Raw genomic sequence first — 17,757 nt, 5'->3', positions numbered from 1 at the left:
AGCACACACACAGACAAAAAACCTCGAGTCCGAACGCAGCTTCTTCCCTACATTTACCGGAAATGCATGCGAAAAACGTCGGTAAGCAGGAAGGGATGCTAGAGTGTAGCAAGAGGGAAGAGAAAAATGGTCCAGTGTGAAAACGAATCGGAAAACGGTGCATCGGGGGCAAACGATAAAAAGCAATTCCACAGCAACGACCACACACTCCAATGATGGGAAGGAACATGAATAATCATTTATGTGACCGCTGCGAGACCGATGCACCAGCTCGCCCCAGCCCAACGAACGCTCCTTCCGAATACGCTCAGCGTACTATGTAGATGAACCAGCTGAAATTGATTCCTAGGGCTAAGGGGAGAAATCTTTCAAGAAATGTTCAACAATAGCCTGGTACTCTGCTTTCGTCATTTTCTGCATGCATTTTTCGTACAGGCCACGATCAATCTCAGACATGTCTGGTATTGGAAAGCATTTGTCGGTATGTGTGCATTGAGTGTGGCTTTTTTTTTTGCAGCGTATTTCGGAAATTCACTCTTCAATAAATGATGCGATTATTCAGCCGCAGAAGGACGAAAATCAAGGATGGTGCCGAGCAGGGTATTAAATAATCATTGTAACTACATTTTCAAATTACGGCTGGCAAAGGAAATATCATGAACTGTTAGGGAGGTGAATTATTGAGCAAGAGACTTTTTGAATCAGTCGCAATGTAATGATTTTTGGTCTCAGCCAAGGGCTATTTGTAGTAGAAAGAGTTAATCTTAAGATTGATCCGATAAAGGTGAAGGTAATTGTTGAACATCGGCAACATCATCAATCATAACTAGTCTTACTTACTATCGTCCACACACGAGCACTTTAATGCATTCATTGATTTTTTTCCCAACCCAATCAATCGTTTCGTCATCAGACGCTTTCGTTCATGCCTTCCATCCCGTGTCTTATCGTGATCCCACGTACAAACGGTCCCTTTCGTTGGACCTTCCATTCAGAACTCCTGATGTATGTGCACTTTTTCTCGTTTGTCCCGTTTGCTGGTCACTAATCCCGAATGGCCGTTTTTCATCGAACCAAAACGATGTCTTTCGCATCTTCGAATCAAGCGATAAACGCGACAACGCACGGTGCCGACTGACGGTTGGCACTGGAAGGCAAGCGTGCGTCTGAAAATGTCATTGATTATGTACAGCGCAAACATGATGCTTTTGACCGAATGCAATGGTGGTCGGTTTTCTCACGCTTACGAGATCAGAACATCGATTGAGTTCGTAGGATATGGACCACTATCTTTCCGCTCGATACACTAACTAGATAACATTCGCTTCGATCTGGTCAGGCTTTTCAGGAAGAGATGCTGACCAGCTGCTGAAGGTGTGTGAAGAACCTGGGATTTGTGCTCACAGTGAGTGCAGATTTTATTGCCTAGTTTGATGATAGATATTAAGTAAAAGAAGGAGTTTTTTGTACTATTCTAGAAAAATGACCTCACAGTGTCGAACAATTAAACTTCTTGAAATCGAAAATTGATTCAAATATTTCACGCATAGGATTTATGTATGCACTTTTAGCAAGAAGCTTTAGCTATAAAACTACCTGTTAAATTGATTTGTATTTTTTACAACAGAACAACAGCTACCGTTGACACTTTAAAATTACTCACTGTAAGAACATGCTACATACGGTGCCTGTCTAAGATTCATTTTCCCAGCCTGTAGAAGGGATTGGGGTAATAGACATCCTATCGTATCGGACTATTGCTGAATCAGCGAAAATCGAGCAATCATCAAGTATATCACACACATGCACTCTCTCACACACACACACACACTCACATACGGCACCTCTCATCCAGATCATACGAGATTGGAAGGCACACAACCAGCCGAAGGGCATCGTGCCAACGTGAATGTGCGGACAAGTGTGCCGACAAAGACGGAACCTAAGGAAGGAGCAAACATGTGGCGCACATACCGATAATTCTATACAATCAATTTGAAATCGTTTTATGTGCACATATTATCAATGAGTTGTACATGAGATCTGCCGTTGTGCCGATGTGCCAGTGAATGTCACTGCCAGGACGAGCGCCGTGCAAGGATGCCGCTCGCCGTAGCGTGCCACCGAAGCCCCGGGGCAGAATTCGCTGACTTCGAGGCCTTTCCGTACCAAACGGCTGCGAAAGTGGTTTGTGTGATGAATTTCAACGAAACCCGGTGCCGAACGATCCGGGGCACACGTTCGCTGAAGGTAGGCAAGCGTTTGCACACGAACGTCATCGCCTCGGGTCGGAATGCCGGGACCCCATCACGGCAGGAAGAGTGATGGGGTTCGGTTGGCCCACCTCTCGGCTTTGAGCAGACGCGTGCGTTATTGCCTTTCGAGTGTCCGATGTCGATTACCTTCGACACGAGACGACGGGAAAAGTGGGCACTTGGGTTGAACTTTTTCGTCCTTCAGTCTGCCCTTCACGTATTGCGCTGATTGGACATCTGTTCGGCCAAGGGGTTTGTGTGTGCATGATGCCTGCGCTTTCCACCGCTGATAGAATGGGTCGTCCGAACGTCTGCCAACAGGAGTTTGGTAGGATCATTAACTATGATAAACTTATCACGATGTCAGTGGAGAAGCATTAGTGGTATTAAAAATTTACTACCAAAAAGTGTTCACCCACTGTAGCGTTTTGGTCAGGGTTCGGTGTAAGCCGACATATGTCATGGGGACAGAAAGTGCAGTACGCTTGCTGAACGTTGACGTCTGAGATGGTAGAATTATGGTTCGTACAAGTTCGTAAGTTGCTTGAACTTTTGGAGCTCTGAAGCCAAACTCCAGGTTCGAGGTCCCAGTCGACTAGTCCTTCTGTTTTCGGGGTAGCTTTTAAGGGAAGAATTGTCTTTCCTCATAATACTTTCGCACATTGGTTCAAACATTAATATGCAAGTGGACAAACTTACATCGCTAAAAGCTTAAAAATGACCGCCAGTGGGATGTTACACATTTGATCGAATTGTACTAAGCTGTTAGCAAAACCTTCGCAAAGAGTTCTCCGGAGGATTTGATCTGAAAATAGAGGGTTTCTTCTTTAAACCCATCTCACCAACTCCAAACCATTAAGAAGATTTATCCTACACCGTTTGCCACCCGCTGGTGGCCACCGTGCGAGTGTTTCAAAACTTGCCCATTACATAGTCCGAACGGGGTAAGCCGGCGCTGTAAGTCAACCGAGCCACTTTTATGTCGTGTCTCGCAGGGCCAGTTGTCTTCATCGTGCACTTGGTTGAACTATTTTTCCACGCCCAGTACGAAACTTTCCTTCGCGTCGCTCCACCAGGGCAAATGCTTTGCGCGAATTGAATTTTGCAACAGCTATTAAGAAAAAGGACACCTGAGACTCATTGTACGATATTTTTCGACCATTCGCAACATTGTTTGCACGTGTTGGCCATCGCCTGTTTGGCAGAAGGTTTCGGGTTGGTTGAGTGGGCGCCGCACACACAAAGTCACACACAAAGAAAAACCAACTGGTTGTAATGGATGTCGTAAACGTACGACTGGCAGCAAAAAAAAAATACGATAAAAATAAAAATACAACTATAAACACGGCCAGACTCGAGAAACAAATGCCTGTTTAGTGTGAGGATGGAATGAAGTTTGTTGCGGTATTGCCACCACTGTGGTAGAGGCTGTGTGGAAATTAATGCTTCCGTTTTTTTTTTTGTAGAAATTTAACGCTTTGTATCTTCCGCGAAGGTTAACGTTATTCGTAAGGTATATTTGAGATTATGTTAGTTCATGGAATTAATTCCACAAAAATGTTCAAAGGTTACCGCACAAACCAAACTCGAAAAACACATTTTGGGGAAACAATGTTGAATTCCACGTCTAGTTAATTGGGAAAAAAAACTCCAAGAAAAACACACACAGCAATCGTAGTAAAAACTTGAGCTCACAAATCACAATCATAATTAGCAAAAAAACACTCCGAGGAGCGATTATGCGCTCTCAACAAGTGGCCCGACGAACAATATTTTAAAACTTTATGCCTCACAAATTTGTAAGAGATGGTTTTCGGAAGGAACCCAAAAGGCATTATCCCCTTCGAAAACCCAGCACACCGCACACGTGGACGCACAAAAGCACACACACACACACTCACACTCCCTTGCATAATAAACAAGACGGCAAGAAGTTGGCCACTATACTTTGCCGCGCATACCCGGTACGGTGAGTGGGAAATTCACACGAGCGATTATTTAACCATGTTTCAAATTAAAAGTTATAACTCCCTCTACACACATTGAATCGGACGTGGTAGGATTTTTTCACGACCCGTTAAAATAAAAAAAACCCTTCCAGGGCCTCGAGCCAAACCAAGCGATACAGTGTGCCAGGCCTCCGTAACCGAGTGTCGTGTCGATGTCGGGTTTGCGAGAGTTACTTTGGTTCAGATACCAGTGCTGGTACCATCAGTGCTGGCACGGGTGGGCAAACTCATACTAAACCGAAACAAAAACACACAGAAAAATCCTGTCAAAATCGAAAGGTCTTGCTCATGGCCTTACCAGCCAGCGACAGGCACGCGATTGTACCGTGGGAGGAATAATCGCTTGCCCACCCCCCCAAACCACCGATGGCAACCCCAACGAGGATGTTTCGTCCGTAGCAGCGAAGCAAAGGATTACTAGCCAAGAAAGAAAGGATCAAAATGGGGTGAGAACAGAATAAAAAAAAAAAAAATGCGGCCAACCATTCGAACTTGCCGAAGGTTTAACTACGACCCGCAAGCAGCCACGTATTGGCACGAGTTCGAGGCTCATGTGGCCGTGGTTTAGAGTGTGAAACAACTTACATAATAAATGAACAAGTTGCGTGCTATTTTATTTTACGAAAGTTTATTAAAACCTCATGAAAACTCAAGAAGCCCGCTACCGTTGTGTTCACGTACGGACGGGTAAAGCCACTTCAATGATCACACCACGAAGGCGCGGAACGTTGGCAACAGTTTGGAGCTTCCTGTTCGATGCACACTCGATGCTATTGCCGAGCAGAAGGCAAAGCGCGTACAAGGGTAACAAGGGTACAAGTTTGTATCTCGTGGTTTAGTGGCTGCTTGATAAGCGTGAAACGAAGTGTGTGTGTGGGTATGTGCAAGGTTGGTGAACAAATCCCACATGTCGGGTTTCTTGAGTCATAATCTCATCATGCTCGGATAACGTACTTGCTGTATGGATATGGAGACGCACGGTACTTTGTACCGCAGGCTTGCAAGAACGTCCGAAACGAACACGCAGAAGAGCTTGGTGCAACTTTCACAAATTCTTTCCGACGACTGTCATAAAAAATCTCATGCTTTCGTATAATCTAGTCTTTCTTAATCGATGTGCAGATTTTCTAGGACCTACAAACACATCGATTTTGTTATTAAAATATCTTTTCGTAAACAAAAACTTTAATGAATATTTAATGTATTAATCTTTTAAGCAATACGGCCTGGCCGTCCTTTATGAATAAAAAAAAGCAATGTTTTAATCTTTTAGTAAAAATTGTATTTTAAATCAATGCGTGGCTTCTTTTTATTTATTGCCGTCATGAATATTGTTACTGATTGTAATTGGAGGACAATGTGTCTTTTGACCAGCAACATTAGAAGCATTTTATGCATAAATTTCCAGTGCACCAGAATCCTAAGGGGGCGTCCATAAATTACATTACGCTCGGATGGGGGAGGGAGGAGATGAGGTACATTCTAAAATGACGATTTGTTACACAAGAGGGAGAGGAGTCCACTATGTGTTTTGTAACAGAATCTGCTATTTCGATTCGGAACACGTTTGTTTTATTTATCTCGATTGCTCAAAATTTGTTATATTACTTTATAATAATCCATAGTATGACCCCTGGGGTGGCCCAGTAGTGTAGACGAAAGCTTTACTCTTCTTCAAATGGCAGGACTGGGGTTCAAATCCCATCCAGACATTCTCTCCGTAGTGAGAACTGACTATTCAACTACGTGGTATCGGCAAATCTAGAAAGCCAGATGGCCAGTATGGCCTTAGAGGTCGTTAAGCCAAACTTTTACAACTTTCTTTCTTGTAAAGATCAGCACCGCTGTCGCTTCCATCACTGAACCAACCACTTTCATAATATTTACAATGAAAAGTTAAATAAACTTTATTCAATATTTTATAAAAAAAATTTTGTAAGTATTATTTTTGAAGGGATGGTTCGCTTAAGGGGGTATTTAACACTATATAATATGGGATTCCTTCAAGAGTTCCCCCTCCCCTCCCCCCCCCCCAGCCCCCTACCTTAGTGAGGGCTGCCTATCCAACTACGTGGTATCAAGAAGTCTAGTAAGCCGATTCGATGACCGGCGTGACCAACCCCATGAAAAACCTGTCAAAAATATTATTAGAAATTAGAAAAGCTTTTTTGCCATTCCTTTGAATCTCATAAGTTCAAAACAAAATGTCATAAAAACTAGATTCACTCTAGATCAGAGGAGAACAGTTTATCTCTTCAAATGATCAAATAAGGTTTAATTCATATTATCCAACGATAACAATTCAATTGAATAAAATCAATCATAATAATTGCGTGGATTTTTAATCATTTAATAATGAGCAGAGTAGTAGAAATGCGATAATATCCGAATTGTCCATATCATAATATTGTGAGAAGAGCAGGATCAGAAAAATTGTACTAAGGGTAGAGTCTAAGTTGAACAGCTGTGCCATACAGTCTACTTATTGAGCTACGAACACATGATACAAAAATAAGTAAACTAAAATTTTCGTATGAGAAGATCTGTTTTATTTATCTGAATAATTCCTCCATTTTAGTACAGGATGGAATTACAAAGAAATACAAAACAAATTAAATGCATAATTTAAGTAAAACGTTCCTAGAATCATTCGTTCAATGTTAAGAGTGAATAAAAGTGCTAGGTTTGCCTCACACTCAATAGTTCACCAACCGGAGGGCATAAATTCGACTGGAATAATATCACACATCACACAGTTGCCCATTATTACAGCCCCTCCCAGATACCAAGCCGCACCTGAAAATGCTTTTACATACACCATTTTGCAACCTACACGTGTGTTTCCTCTCTGCTCGCGCTCTTTCACTGCACCTCCCTGTGCACCCTATCCGTTCCGCGCAAATGGTGAACATTTCCATTGATTTTTTAATGAAATTAATTTCGAACCATCAACATAACGACCCCGCTCGCGGTGTCTCGTTCCCCTGGGCATCGTTGCCGTCGCCGTAACCGATCGATCCGTGCCAATCACAGACCAACAACGTGAGTAAACACATCCCATGTATGTTGCGACTACTTCTTGCCGGTAACTACTCCACCACCGTCTGCAGGCAGCCAAACTGCCCATACGCGTGGTGGTATTGGTACACTTGTACCACCGTACATGTGCACACAGTTGCACTAACGGGGAAAACTTCTGAGTCAGCCCATCCCAAATCGAGCTTCATCTGGCAACGATAAATGTGCGAGAACGAGAAACCAGCCGCCAGGAAGAGCGAGTGATAAATCGTTTCCATCTAGACTTCAGCATGTTTCAAACCTTCATTCAACGCCCCAGTTTTATACGTTTTCATTTCACACTACCCAAGTACAAATACAGGCAGGCCAGCAAACAGCTTCTTGCCACCAATACCTGACCTGACTGGTTCGTTGGTTGGTTGGTTGGTGGTGCAAAAGAACAGTTTGAACAGCGTGCAAGTTGCAGCACCAGGATGGTCCCAATTCCTTCGGGCGGTAGACGGAGGCGAGGCTTTCTCAACTACCTTCCTGGCAAACGGGTTTCGGGTTGGTGAAAATGTGTTGAAATTAAGCGATTGCTTTGGGCATAATTTTGCACTCCAAGCTAAATCACTACATGATCCCTACACGCATACAAACATTCGCTCATAGATAAAACTCTGGAGGAAATGATGTCGAAATATCTACAGCTATTTAAAGCAATTCTACAGACGCTTTGTTAAATTAGTTTTTAAGATTAGACTCTTCTATGATGATTTTGTTTTAAATTACAATATAATAATTACAAGTTCAATACTAAATAATCTTTCTTTTAGGCTGATTTATCTCAGTGTTCGAAGAAAATTAAGATAAAAAATGTCCTATATTTGGGTTCTATTTTCACACTGTGACTAAAATCAACTGTTGTACAACTTTCTTCTTCCGGTTTCTTTACAAAATGGAACAAATTTTCCCACTCACACAATCGACCATGATTCATCTTGAGTGCGAAAATGACTGTATGCGAGTGAGCTAGATAACAGAATGCGCATTATGGTAAGCAAAACTATAGAACAGCAAGAAAAACACGGCTTTACCCATAACGGATCATAATACCAAATGCTAGCATTATCCATCATCGTAATCTGCTCTGGCGCTTCTGGATGACAGTCGGCGACGCGGAAGTTTTGAGGGCGATAGTGTCCCCCGTACACCCGTCAACGTTGGCTCTAAGTTGCAATGAAAGCTTTTTCTACTTTCCACTTTCCAAACCAAACACTGGACAGCGTGTCACACCGGCTATGCAGCACACACACACACAAAACGTGTTTTACAAACACACACTCATACGCCACATATCGCTCAGACTTTCATCCATCGAGGCACTTAGCGATTTTTGTTGCCGTTGTTTTTATGTTGCTTCGCCAGACCAAACCAGCTTCCAAAGAAATGGGAATAAAATGCGCCACACAAAACTTCGTAATTTGATATGACAATCGTGAAGAAGCTTGAGACTCGGGCACGAGGTTTTCGCATACGTTTTTTTTCTTTCTTTTTCTCTTCTCCACAAACACACCTCAAGCGGCAGAACAATATCACCCCAGCCCTATGATAAATATTCACGAAGGAAATATTTCACCAACAAAACAAGAAAAAAAAACACACACACACATCACGAGCACCTACGAATGATCATTCTTGCTTTTTGAAAATGGCTTAAATTGAATCACTTGCATGCACAATGGACTTTTTCGCTTGCTTCACAACTTCAACGACAACCGTTGGACACGAAACGCCACTTGTAGTTTTGCTTCAACTAGCGCGGAATCAACTCTATCCACACCGATCCACTTAAACCGTGACCCGCGGAAAGCAAACTTTCACAGCAAACTGCAGGCCGGATTGCGCAAAAACCCCGAACGCGGTGCGGACAGATCTTGGCGACCAAAGGGAAAAACTCCCGTTGGGAATGGTCCACTGGCCACACGGGAGCGAGAGAGGGCGAGATATCGTTTTCCGTGGCTGTGGCATTTACGATAAACAAGGGGCGAAATTTCGCTAAACCATCTTGCGAGTGAGATGAATAAAATTTTACACTTAAGTGAAAAAGCGTGTGGCCGAACACAAACCGGGTCGAGTCTGGTACTGGTTACTGGGGCTGAGCAACGTTTAACCTCGAGTGCGCGCGCAAGATCGACTGACTTCAGCCGACTGACTGACTGAGTTTCAGTGTGCAGCGGGGGCTATTTTCCGGAATGGCCTGGGTTTCGGAAGCAACAAAAAAATTTGTTCCACCCTCCGTTTGCTCTCGCTACGCACGTGCTGGACGTCGGACTACATTCCCTTGCGTCCGCCAGCTTATGGGGTTATGAAAACGCTCCGAACAGATAGGACAATATAGAAGGGTAGGAAAAACAACGGGACGGTAAAGAAAAACATCGACGAATTGAACTACAAATCGTATCGAACGCTGAGGAAAAGTGAGAGAGGAAGCACAAACATTACGGGTTGTAACGGGGGAGCATCCCGACGTTTTCGTTGATCGAGTTCCGTGAGCTCTTGTGTTCTGGGGGTTTGGTGGGCAACACATGTGCGTGCATTCCATCCATCGGGAGGGGCGCGCACGGGGTGGTGGCAAAGAATGGTGGAAGAAAGTTTTCTTCAATTGCCAGACGGCTTGTTTAAAATATCGGCAGTTTTGCTGCTGTAAGCAAACCCGTTTTAGATCGTTCCTTCGACCAATAAAACCGTGGAGCGGGTTGCGGGAGACAGGAAACAAGCAGCGAACTGCCCTGGTGCAAGTGCTCCAACCTCGTGTATGACCTGCGTCACACAATGTACCGTGAGCGCAAGTAAACATTTCAAGAACACACATCGTGCTCGCGTCCCGGTACGCGTCCTGCACCGCAAACCCGGACACCGGTGTTTAGAAAGCAGATTTAAATGAGGACTCCGACAGTCAAATCACGCCTGTTTCAAATCGGTGCCGTCCTGAGGAAAGGGTGATGTGAAGAAACAAATCATCGATGAACTCCATACATGATAGCATGATTGACTTCAGTAATTGGAGCAAAAGATAATGCAACGGTTAGGGAAGATTCCGGTACATGGGTTTGAAGTCCTAGAAAACCACTTACATTCCAACTTGCATAAAGTTGGGGAATGTGAATCCTAATTACAGAACATTGCTGTTGTAATGACGAAAGTTTGAAACAACGAGGTAAAAACGGTTCTGCATTTCAGTGATGTTCAAAACAATACGATTCCCTAGATATTCTCTAGAAACTGTAGAAATTACTGCTTCAGATACTTCTAAAAGGTTAAACATTTGATTTTCTATCTCAATTTTGGTTCATTTAATTTAAATATCGTTCAAAATTTCCAAAATATTTGCCAAATCTCTTCGTCTCGGCCTGTTCAGCACTCATTCTAAGACTGCAGTAAGCCGTAGCCTTAGCTTTAGCCTTTTAATTAACCTTAATTCATGTTAGAGTTGCTGAACGAAAAATATAGAATCAATTACAACATCGTTAGCTAACTTTATTTAAAAATAGCTTAAACCTACTTTTTTACTCAGCACTGTATATAAATTTTCTTTTGAGTTTTGTGATGTTTGTCTTAACTTTAATCGATAAATGACCTTTAAATTTACTTATCACAGTTAATGATCAATCTGTATTCTAATTACAATGTGTTTCCAACACTGTAACGCTTCTATTTCTGCATCTTTAGAGCTTATTGCATCGATTGTCCAAACCATTGCTGTCACTGATATGAAACGGAAAATCGAACCATTTCGATCACTTTTCCCATTCCACCCATCATATTCCAACTTACACGCATGTTGATCACACCCAACTCCACTCCCACCTGCATCCAACCCTTGCTGCCTGCCCTGTGTTTCACTACTCTCGGTACAAATATTAACAACGCCACGCCACATGAAAACCCCGTGCCCATGTTTATATGGATGAACACGCATCCGCACGCTCGAATGCACGCTCCTTCTTGATCGAATCATATTCTCATAATCTTTCCAGTCAAGTGGAGCATAAACAAAACCCACCGAGAAGCACACGCGCTCATGTACACCGGCCAATCGACTTGTTCGCTTGGTGCTGCCTGCTAAAAATAGGACGAATGGAGAAGCGAAGAAGAAAAAACAACACACACACACACACCATTTCCCAACCCAGCAAAGCATTTTCCCCGTTGCTTTGTTGACCTGATCGGAGTGTTTCATTACGTGCGGTTGCTGCCTGCCCTGCTCAAACTTCAAATCGCACGAAACAACGCATGTTCACGTGCGTAAAGACGCCATCGATTCCAGCGCAAAATTGGTGCCGCCACGATCCGTTCCTGTCCGCGAGTCGATGGGGATGAGGGCTAATACCTTTTAAAAATACATTCATACACACAAGACAAAATGGGTTGCACTTGTAAACAGCACGCCGCACACGGCCGTACACGGAAGCACGTGATGGCGTTGGGCGAGGGTTTGGAAGCGACAGGACGGTTCCATTTCCGCATCTATTTCCTTCGTCGGAGTCGTTAACGGTTGAACGATTTAGAGGATGCATTCATGTGTGTGGTGCATTTTGCTCGATTACGATCCAGCGCTTGGGCGGTGCAGTAAGACATCTAAATCATGTGTGCGCAAATTTTTGCAGTCGATGAAGATTTTACGAAGGTTTCCCCGTATGCAACACTGTGCGTAGACAACTCCCTTCACTAGAACTGGAACATCATTTCCGCTCATCACGTGCTCATGTGTCTTTGTTACTTTGAAGATTTTCTTATGAACTTCGTATTGGTAGTTTTAGTAGTAGTAGTAATTGAATAATGAAACTTAAAAATAATTTTATATGCACTACGACTTCTCGATAAATTCTTGGTTTATTCCAAATAAAGCAAACATACTTTTACATGCCTGAATTATGTACTTCGAAACCACTTGAAATTGCTCTCTCTAGGCATGTTCCAAATGCAAAACACCAGCAAGAACCCCAATCAAAAGCTCAAAAAAAGAAAATCGATTGATCAAATACGCTTAGTAACAAACAAAGCTTCCCAGCGTAGGCTCAACCCGATAATTCTGGTGTCAATTACGCCTCGGTAACAGCCTGGCATGGCTAAGCGTGCCAGCAACAAATTAAGCCCTCAAAGCTCAATTCAATTGGCTGTTTAAGCGAGCGAGCGCCCCGCACTAGTCTAACGACGGATACTAACCAGTGGATAATTTGTTGAATTTCAAAGCCTCAAACTCTAGTCGAAAGACGCCAACATTCGATTCGTTGAAACCGAACAGGACTCTTCAGTATGCCTCTAGACCTACCCTTCCCGATGAATATTTGTTCCACTTCGGCAGGATTGTACTAAAATGTAGCGCAGCTTGGTTAAGCTGTTGTTTTATTTTATTTCTCGTTCGAACATAAAACTGCTTCAGACACAAACAGCGATTGGTAGCGTGCCTAAGACGCCGAGTGACACACATACAGGCGTGGAAATACGAATCGGCCCGGAGGCTAGGAAAGACCTCGATCCAGTTACTGTCGATAGTAAAATCAATTTTATACTCCCTTCAGCCGTATACTAGATTGAAGCGAACATCCTACCGCCACCGTGATCGGTTTGGTCAAATCCTTTCACCGAACAATCAAGCTGTATAACTTTAACATCTTCTCCAACGCACGCATTCCACCGAAAAGGTCCTACGCATTGTTTCCGTTTGGCGAAACCGGTGGGCTTAGCGCGTCGAGAAATCGTAAAATAGCACCCAATACCCCTTTTCGGGTAGCTCACCAGCCACTCCAGAGCGTGGTGTGGCGTGGTCGGACACGTAAATATCATGCCTACACTGGCAGCTCACCAACTACGCAAATAAAACCAAAACACAGCAGCAAAGCACGCGGAGGTGTTGCTCCGGATTTCTTCGCCCGGAACGCTCTAGCATCTAAATTTATGCGGCAATAGAAATAAAACGCGAAGAATGAAACTAGCGTACAGGGGAAAACGGTCAGCCGACTCTTGGCGTATAAAACTTACCCCAGGTAGTGTCTGCTTCTCATGTAACGCGCCCTGACCGTTAACGGCGCTTTCCGGACTGAAGTACGTCAAAAACGCGCAGCCTGTGGAGAAACATGCAATGAAAGAAGGTAAACAGTGAAAATGTCAATTCAACAGGGCGTCGGGCGAGGGTTTTGGAGGATAAATGTTGATTGAGCAGACATTGAATATTTTGGGTTGGGTGTTTTGGTATTACAACAAGTAAAAGCAAGTCAGTTTTATACGCAGCAAGCAAACAATAAACGAGGTGTTAAATAAAAGTTTATTGCTAGAGTATGATGGATTTGAATTGGAACGATGTATAATCTCATGCTAAGTTCCAGGTTAGTATCAGTAATTATCTTTCAGTTTTCCATGTAGTATGTGCCAAATACATGAGAACCTTAGTAGCAATAAGCCCAGGCTCTTCTTCGTGATTAAATTAAAAAAGAAAAATTCAACTTAAAAAAAAAGTATCCTTTTTCAACCATCCGACTGATCTGCAATGATTCCTTGACGTAATCTGTTCTGGCAGGATTTCCCTATCTGATGATGAGTATTTTAAATCGTACAAAAATATTCGTTGCTTAGATTCCCGCTAAGCTAGCAGCTATGACAAAAGGGTTTGAATGACGAAAAATAAGTATTAATGGTGTCCACCAGCGCCATAAAACACTTTCCAAACACGGTGGGGAAATGGTCGTAAAGCATTGTTTGGTACATTTCAGGAAAATCCAAATGCCCGATATATCAGCCATTCGCTTTTTATCAAAACTGCCAGCAACCTTTCCAGCTCAAGCGCCTGCGGGAGTGAAAAAACACACACACACACATTTGGAACAATCCCTTTTTTCTGTCCCTTCTATCAAACCCAAACACCCGTCCAGGCTCGAATGCTTTCCCGGTCAACACTTTCCAGCGTTTTGAAAGACGGATGCCTACCGCACCTACTGCCCCGTACGGTGCTCCACTTCCGGCGCCGGTACTGACCGGTCGCCCGTTGGCATTGGACAGCATCATTTGGAGGCTTCAAAAACGGAAAGCATAAAACACAGCAATTAGAGCAAAAAGAAGGCCATAAATTTGGTCGAAATAATAAATTCAAGTCGGCCCCTGGTACGGTTGCTGCCCATTTTCCTTTCCACCGGTTGAATCGCCACCCGCATTCCGGCGGGCAGCATACAAGCCGACCCTTAAGAAAATAGCGCCCTTTTTCCCGCGCTAATACTCGAGGCAAAAGTGAAAAATCACCTCCTAAGGCGCTGTCAGCGAAACATCACCCTAATGGCATAATTCTCTGGCACAATTTACGTGCAGTTTCAGCTCGCTTCGCTCGCTCAGCGCTCAGTTTCAATGGGTAGCAATCTACTTGCAAAGCCACCAGCAGGACTCCTAGGGTTCCCCAGCACCAAGCAGTCACCCGTTTCCGGAGTCCGGGAACAAAAAAAAAAAGGGGGGGGGGGGGGGGGGAAATAAAATTTATCTAACTTTAGTGGATTTGCGTAATGACAAAAAAAAGGGAAAGTTTGCGACATCGGGCGACATAAAGGGCGTGCAAGAGTTTTTGCTTTTTGTCATTTTTTGTTTGGTTATCGCATTTTATTTTATTTGCTCAGTGTGCTGACAACAGCTGATACAACCGTCGACTCGGTCCAATTGCTGTTGGATTAAATAAACAAAACTTTCTGCCTGCTAATTAGACGTTAAATTAGCGCAATCGTGCGAGAGTGAGAGATAATGCTCGGAAATAGGGTTCGTGCGAGCCAATCGAAACGGACAAAAGGGATATTCGTCAAAAAAACCGATACTTTACGTAGAAATGCGCTACACTCGGAATTATTCAATCACATTTAAGGTTATGCTTAATTGTAATTATAACTTTTTCCCTATTTTACACAGTGTCTTGGAAACGCTTATTCAAAACAAAAAAAAAACAAACTCGTTGGCCCAAAATGTGCAACAAACTTCGTTTTTTGAAATAATGACACTTTCAACACGAGCATGTTGAAGGCCTTCACGAATCTCTTTTGAATTTCCGTCATCATATTTCGCCCTCGGGGCAATACCTTGTGCAAAAAGGGATTGCTTTTCAGTATTCAACTCTTATAAATTACCCTTTTTTGATAAATTATGACCAGATCAACGGAACGCTGAACGTTCCGAAGCGACCGTGATATATCTCCGCCGAGTTTCTCCTTTTTAGCTAGAAATATGGAGATGAGCAGAAGAAGGGAAGACCAACCAAGCTTAAGGGCGATAGCAAACAGTAGGAAAAAAAGCACGAATAACTCCTACTCCGAAAAAATGAAACATTGTTTGGAGAGTAGGCAAGAGGAAAAAGAAGCAAGAATCCAACCAAGGACAATATGTGCATTCAAGGCATCATACAGCAACCAGGACCAGTAGGATGCCGGATGCACAACGAGTCAAGTCAACCGGGTGGTGTGGTGTCGGGCCATGGAAACTGGAATGACATGAAGCATAATTTAAAAATAGACCTAGCTTTTCGTTTCAACTTTGAAACCAAAGTCGGAGCCAGTAGCCAGAAGCGGCCACCAGGATTAAAGTCCCATAATTATACAATCCGTCCGCCTGGACGGGCCTGGCTGGAATCATTTCCTGTGGACAAAGTGAATGAAAAGGTCTCAGGGGCTCTTTTGGTTCTATTCTCTTCTACCATCATATCTGTCGTGTTCGTTTATTTGAGGCTGTTTTTTATATTCTATTTGCTCATATTTTCCAAGCAGCCTTTCTTACAACCTATCCGTCCATTGTAGTAAGCTAGATCCCAGCTTTTCTGTCACCCTTCTCTATGTCCCCATCATCATTCCCTGAACCAAACGGCAATGGTTGAGACGACAAAAGGCGAAGCCGCTGTAGTTTATCAGTCATTAGACTGTTGTCATGGAACAGAGAAACCATGAGCATCCAAGCATCGCTCCCTGACGGAAGTGTATCCAAGGTTCTGGATTTTGCTTTAGTTCGAAAATGATGTACCTTCAAATAGGTACCATGTTGGACCGAAGCAATCGGGCCAACAGGCTGAAGATGACATGTATGGGAACTGTTCGAGCTGCTGCAGAAAGGAACCGACACTGAATGGTGATGAAAAACGGGCATGCAAAAACGTCACCATGCACGGGTGCAAGCGAAAGAATGGTTCTTTCAGAAGACGAGTGGCAATCAGCAACGATTACCTGTGCTAAATGTTCCGTTTCGAGGGTTAGCGATTAACGTTCTTTTGTTACAGATTGCCATACATAAGCCAAACTGTCATCTTTAATGGATGTTGAATAGTATGACTAACATGTTTCATGAGATGGGATGGTGATGAATTGTATTGCTTGATTGATGCTCAAGCGATACATTGCATTGCAATTTTTAGAATTTTATGGTACTTTAATAGCATTTATTTTAAGAAGGTTTCATTTCTACATTTTATGTGACTGTTTTAGTGAATACACAAATATTTTTTTTCAATTTTCGTTTCCACAATTTCTACTATAATTGTGTTTTGATAATGAGTGATAATTGTGACGATATGAAAGATAAAATAAACACAATGACGGACTATCTCTTACAAACGGAAAAGACAAGCTTGTCAATACAAACGGAAGATAAATTTGCATTATGAAACCGTTCTTGTGACAGGCTACGTTCGTTAAGCATTTTTTTTTTTAATTTTCAAAATCAATCCAAAAAAATGATGAAACCAACAAAAACAAAACCAAAAGTGTAAACAACTATTCTTGTTGAGAAGATATTTTGTGTTGTAGTTGATATTTAGGATATCAAAATGTTTTTTTTTTTCTTATCAGTAGTGATGATGAAAGAACGGAAGATCTCACTTAACAACGTCGGTTGCTTTGAAGTATGTTCGATCCTTTGGAATTTATTAATCAAGCGTTAAAGTTACCTGTTAAAATTTTGTGTAAAACCTTTTTGATATGTTCTCGAGGTTGTTCCGTTCAGATTTAAGAAAAATTTTCGAAAAACCCAAGGAATTTTTTTTTCGATATTCTTAATGAGCCAAAGTATCCGCCTGAAAGTGCAATAGGACTCACGCCAAAAAAATGTTGACTGCTACGCTGCAGTTTCTTGAGGAGAAGTGATACCAAAACGGAACCGGGAAAGATTTCGATAAAACAATTGCTGATTCAACTTTCTCCGTGGCATTTATCAATTGTTTAAATATTTTGGATGAAACGTTGCCGCCCAAAAACATGTCATTAGAAATGGAACCAAATGAGCAGCAAGATGCCCGACGATATTTTTTTCCACGTTGTGGCATTCCTAGCTTTCTGAAATAAAATACTCATATTTTGGTTTAGACTGCACAAAAAATCGAACTAGAACCACACAGGATCAAGTGAGTTTGGGGCCTTTCCGTATCCAATAGCTGACGGAAAACAGTTTGACAAATACCAGTCTCCGTTTTTGTTAGAGAATAT

General features: G+C 42.7%; 2 protein-coding genes across 22 annotated transcripts in view; one reads left to right on the top strand and one right to left on the bottom strand.

Annotated features, from left to right (window-relative positions):
- LOC126562092 (transmembrane protein 161B) overlaps nt 1-17,757 on the top strand; it is a 496,042-nt gene that overhangs the window by 299,306 nt on the left and 178,979 nt on the right. The window lies entirely within an intron of this gene.
- LOC126562376 (CUGBP Elav-like family member 4) overlaps nt 1-17,757 on the bottom strand; it is a 339,360-nt gene that overhangs the window by 283,998 nt on the left and 37,605 nt on the right. For 15 of the 21 annotated variants that reach the window (XM_050218857.1, XM_050218859.1, XM_050218865.1 and 12 more), the window contains one exon: nt 13,307-13,389. In XM_050218857.1, the coding sequence (XP_050074814.1) occupies nt 13,307-13,389 (83 nt within the window). Of the gene's footprint in view, nt 1-8,358; nt 8,420-13,306; nt 13,390-17,757 lie in introns of those variants that run through there. The other 6 variants (XM_050218862.1, XM_050218878.1, XM_050218868.1 and 3 more) reach the window with 5 other exon arrangements.

This window comes from Anopheles maculipalpis, chromosome 3RL (assembly GCF_943734695.1).
Source record: "Anopheles maculipalpis chromosome 3RL, idAnoMacuDA_375_x, whole genome shotgun sequence".
Lineage (NCBI taxonomy): Eukaryota > Metazoa > Arthropoda > Insecta > Diptera > Culicidae > Anopheles > Anopheles maculipalpis.
Note: the sequence above shows the minus strand (reverse complement) of the source record. Positions and strands in the feature narration are given on the sequence as shown.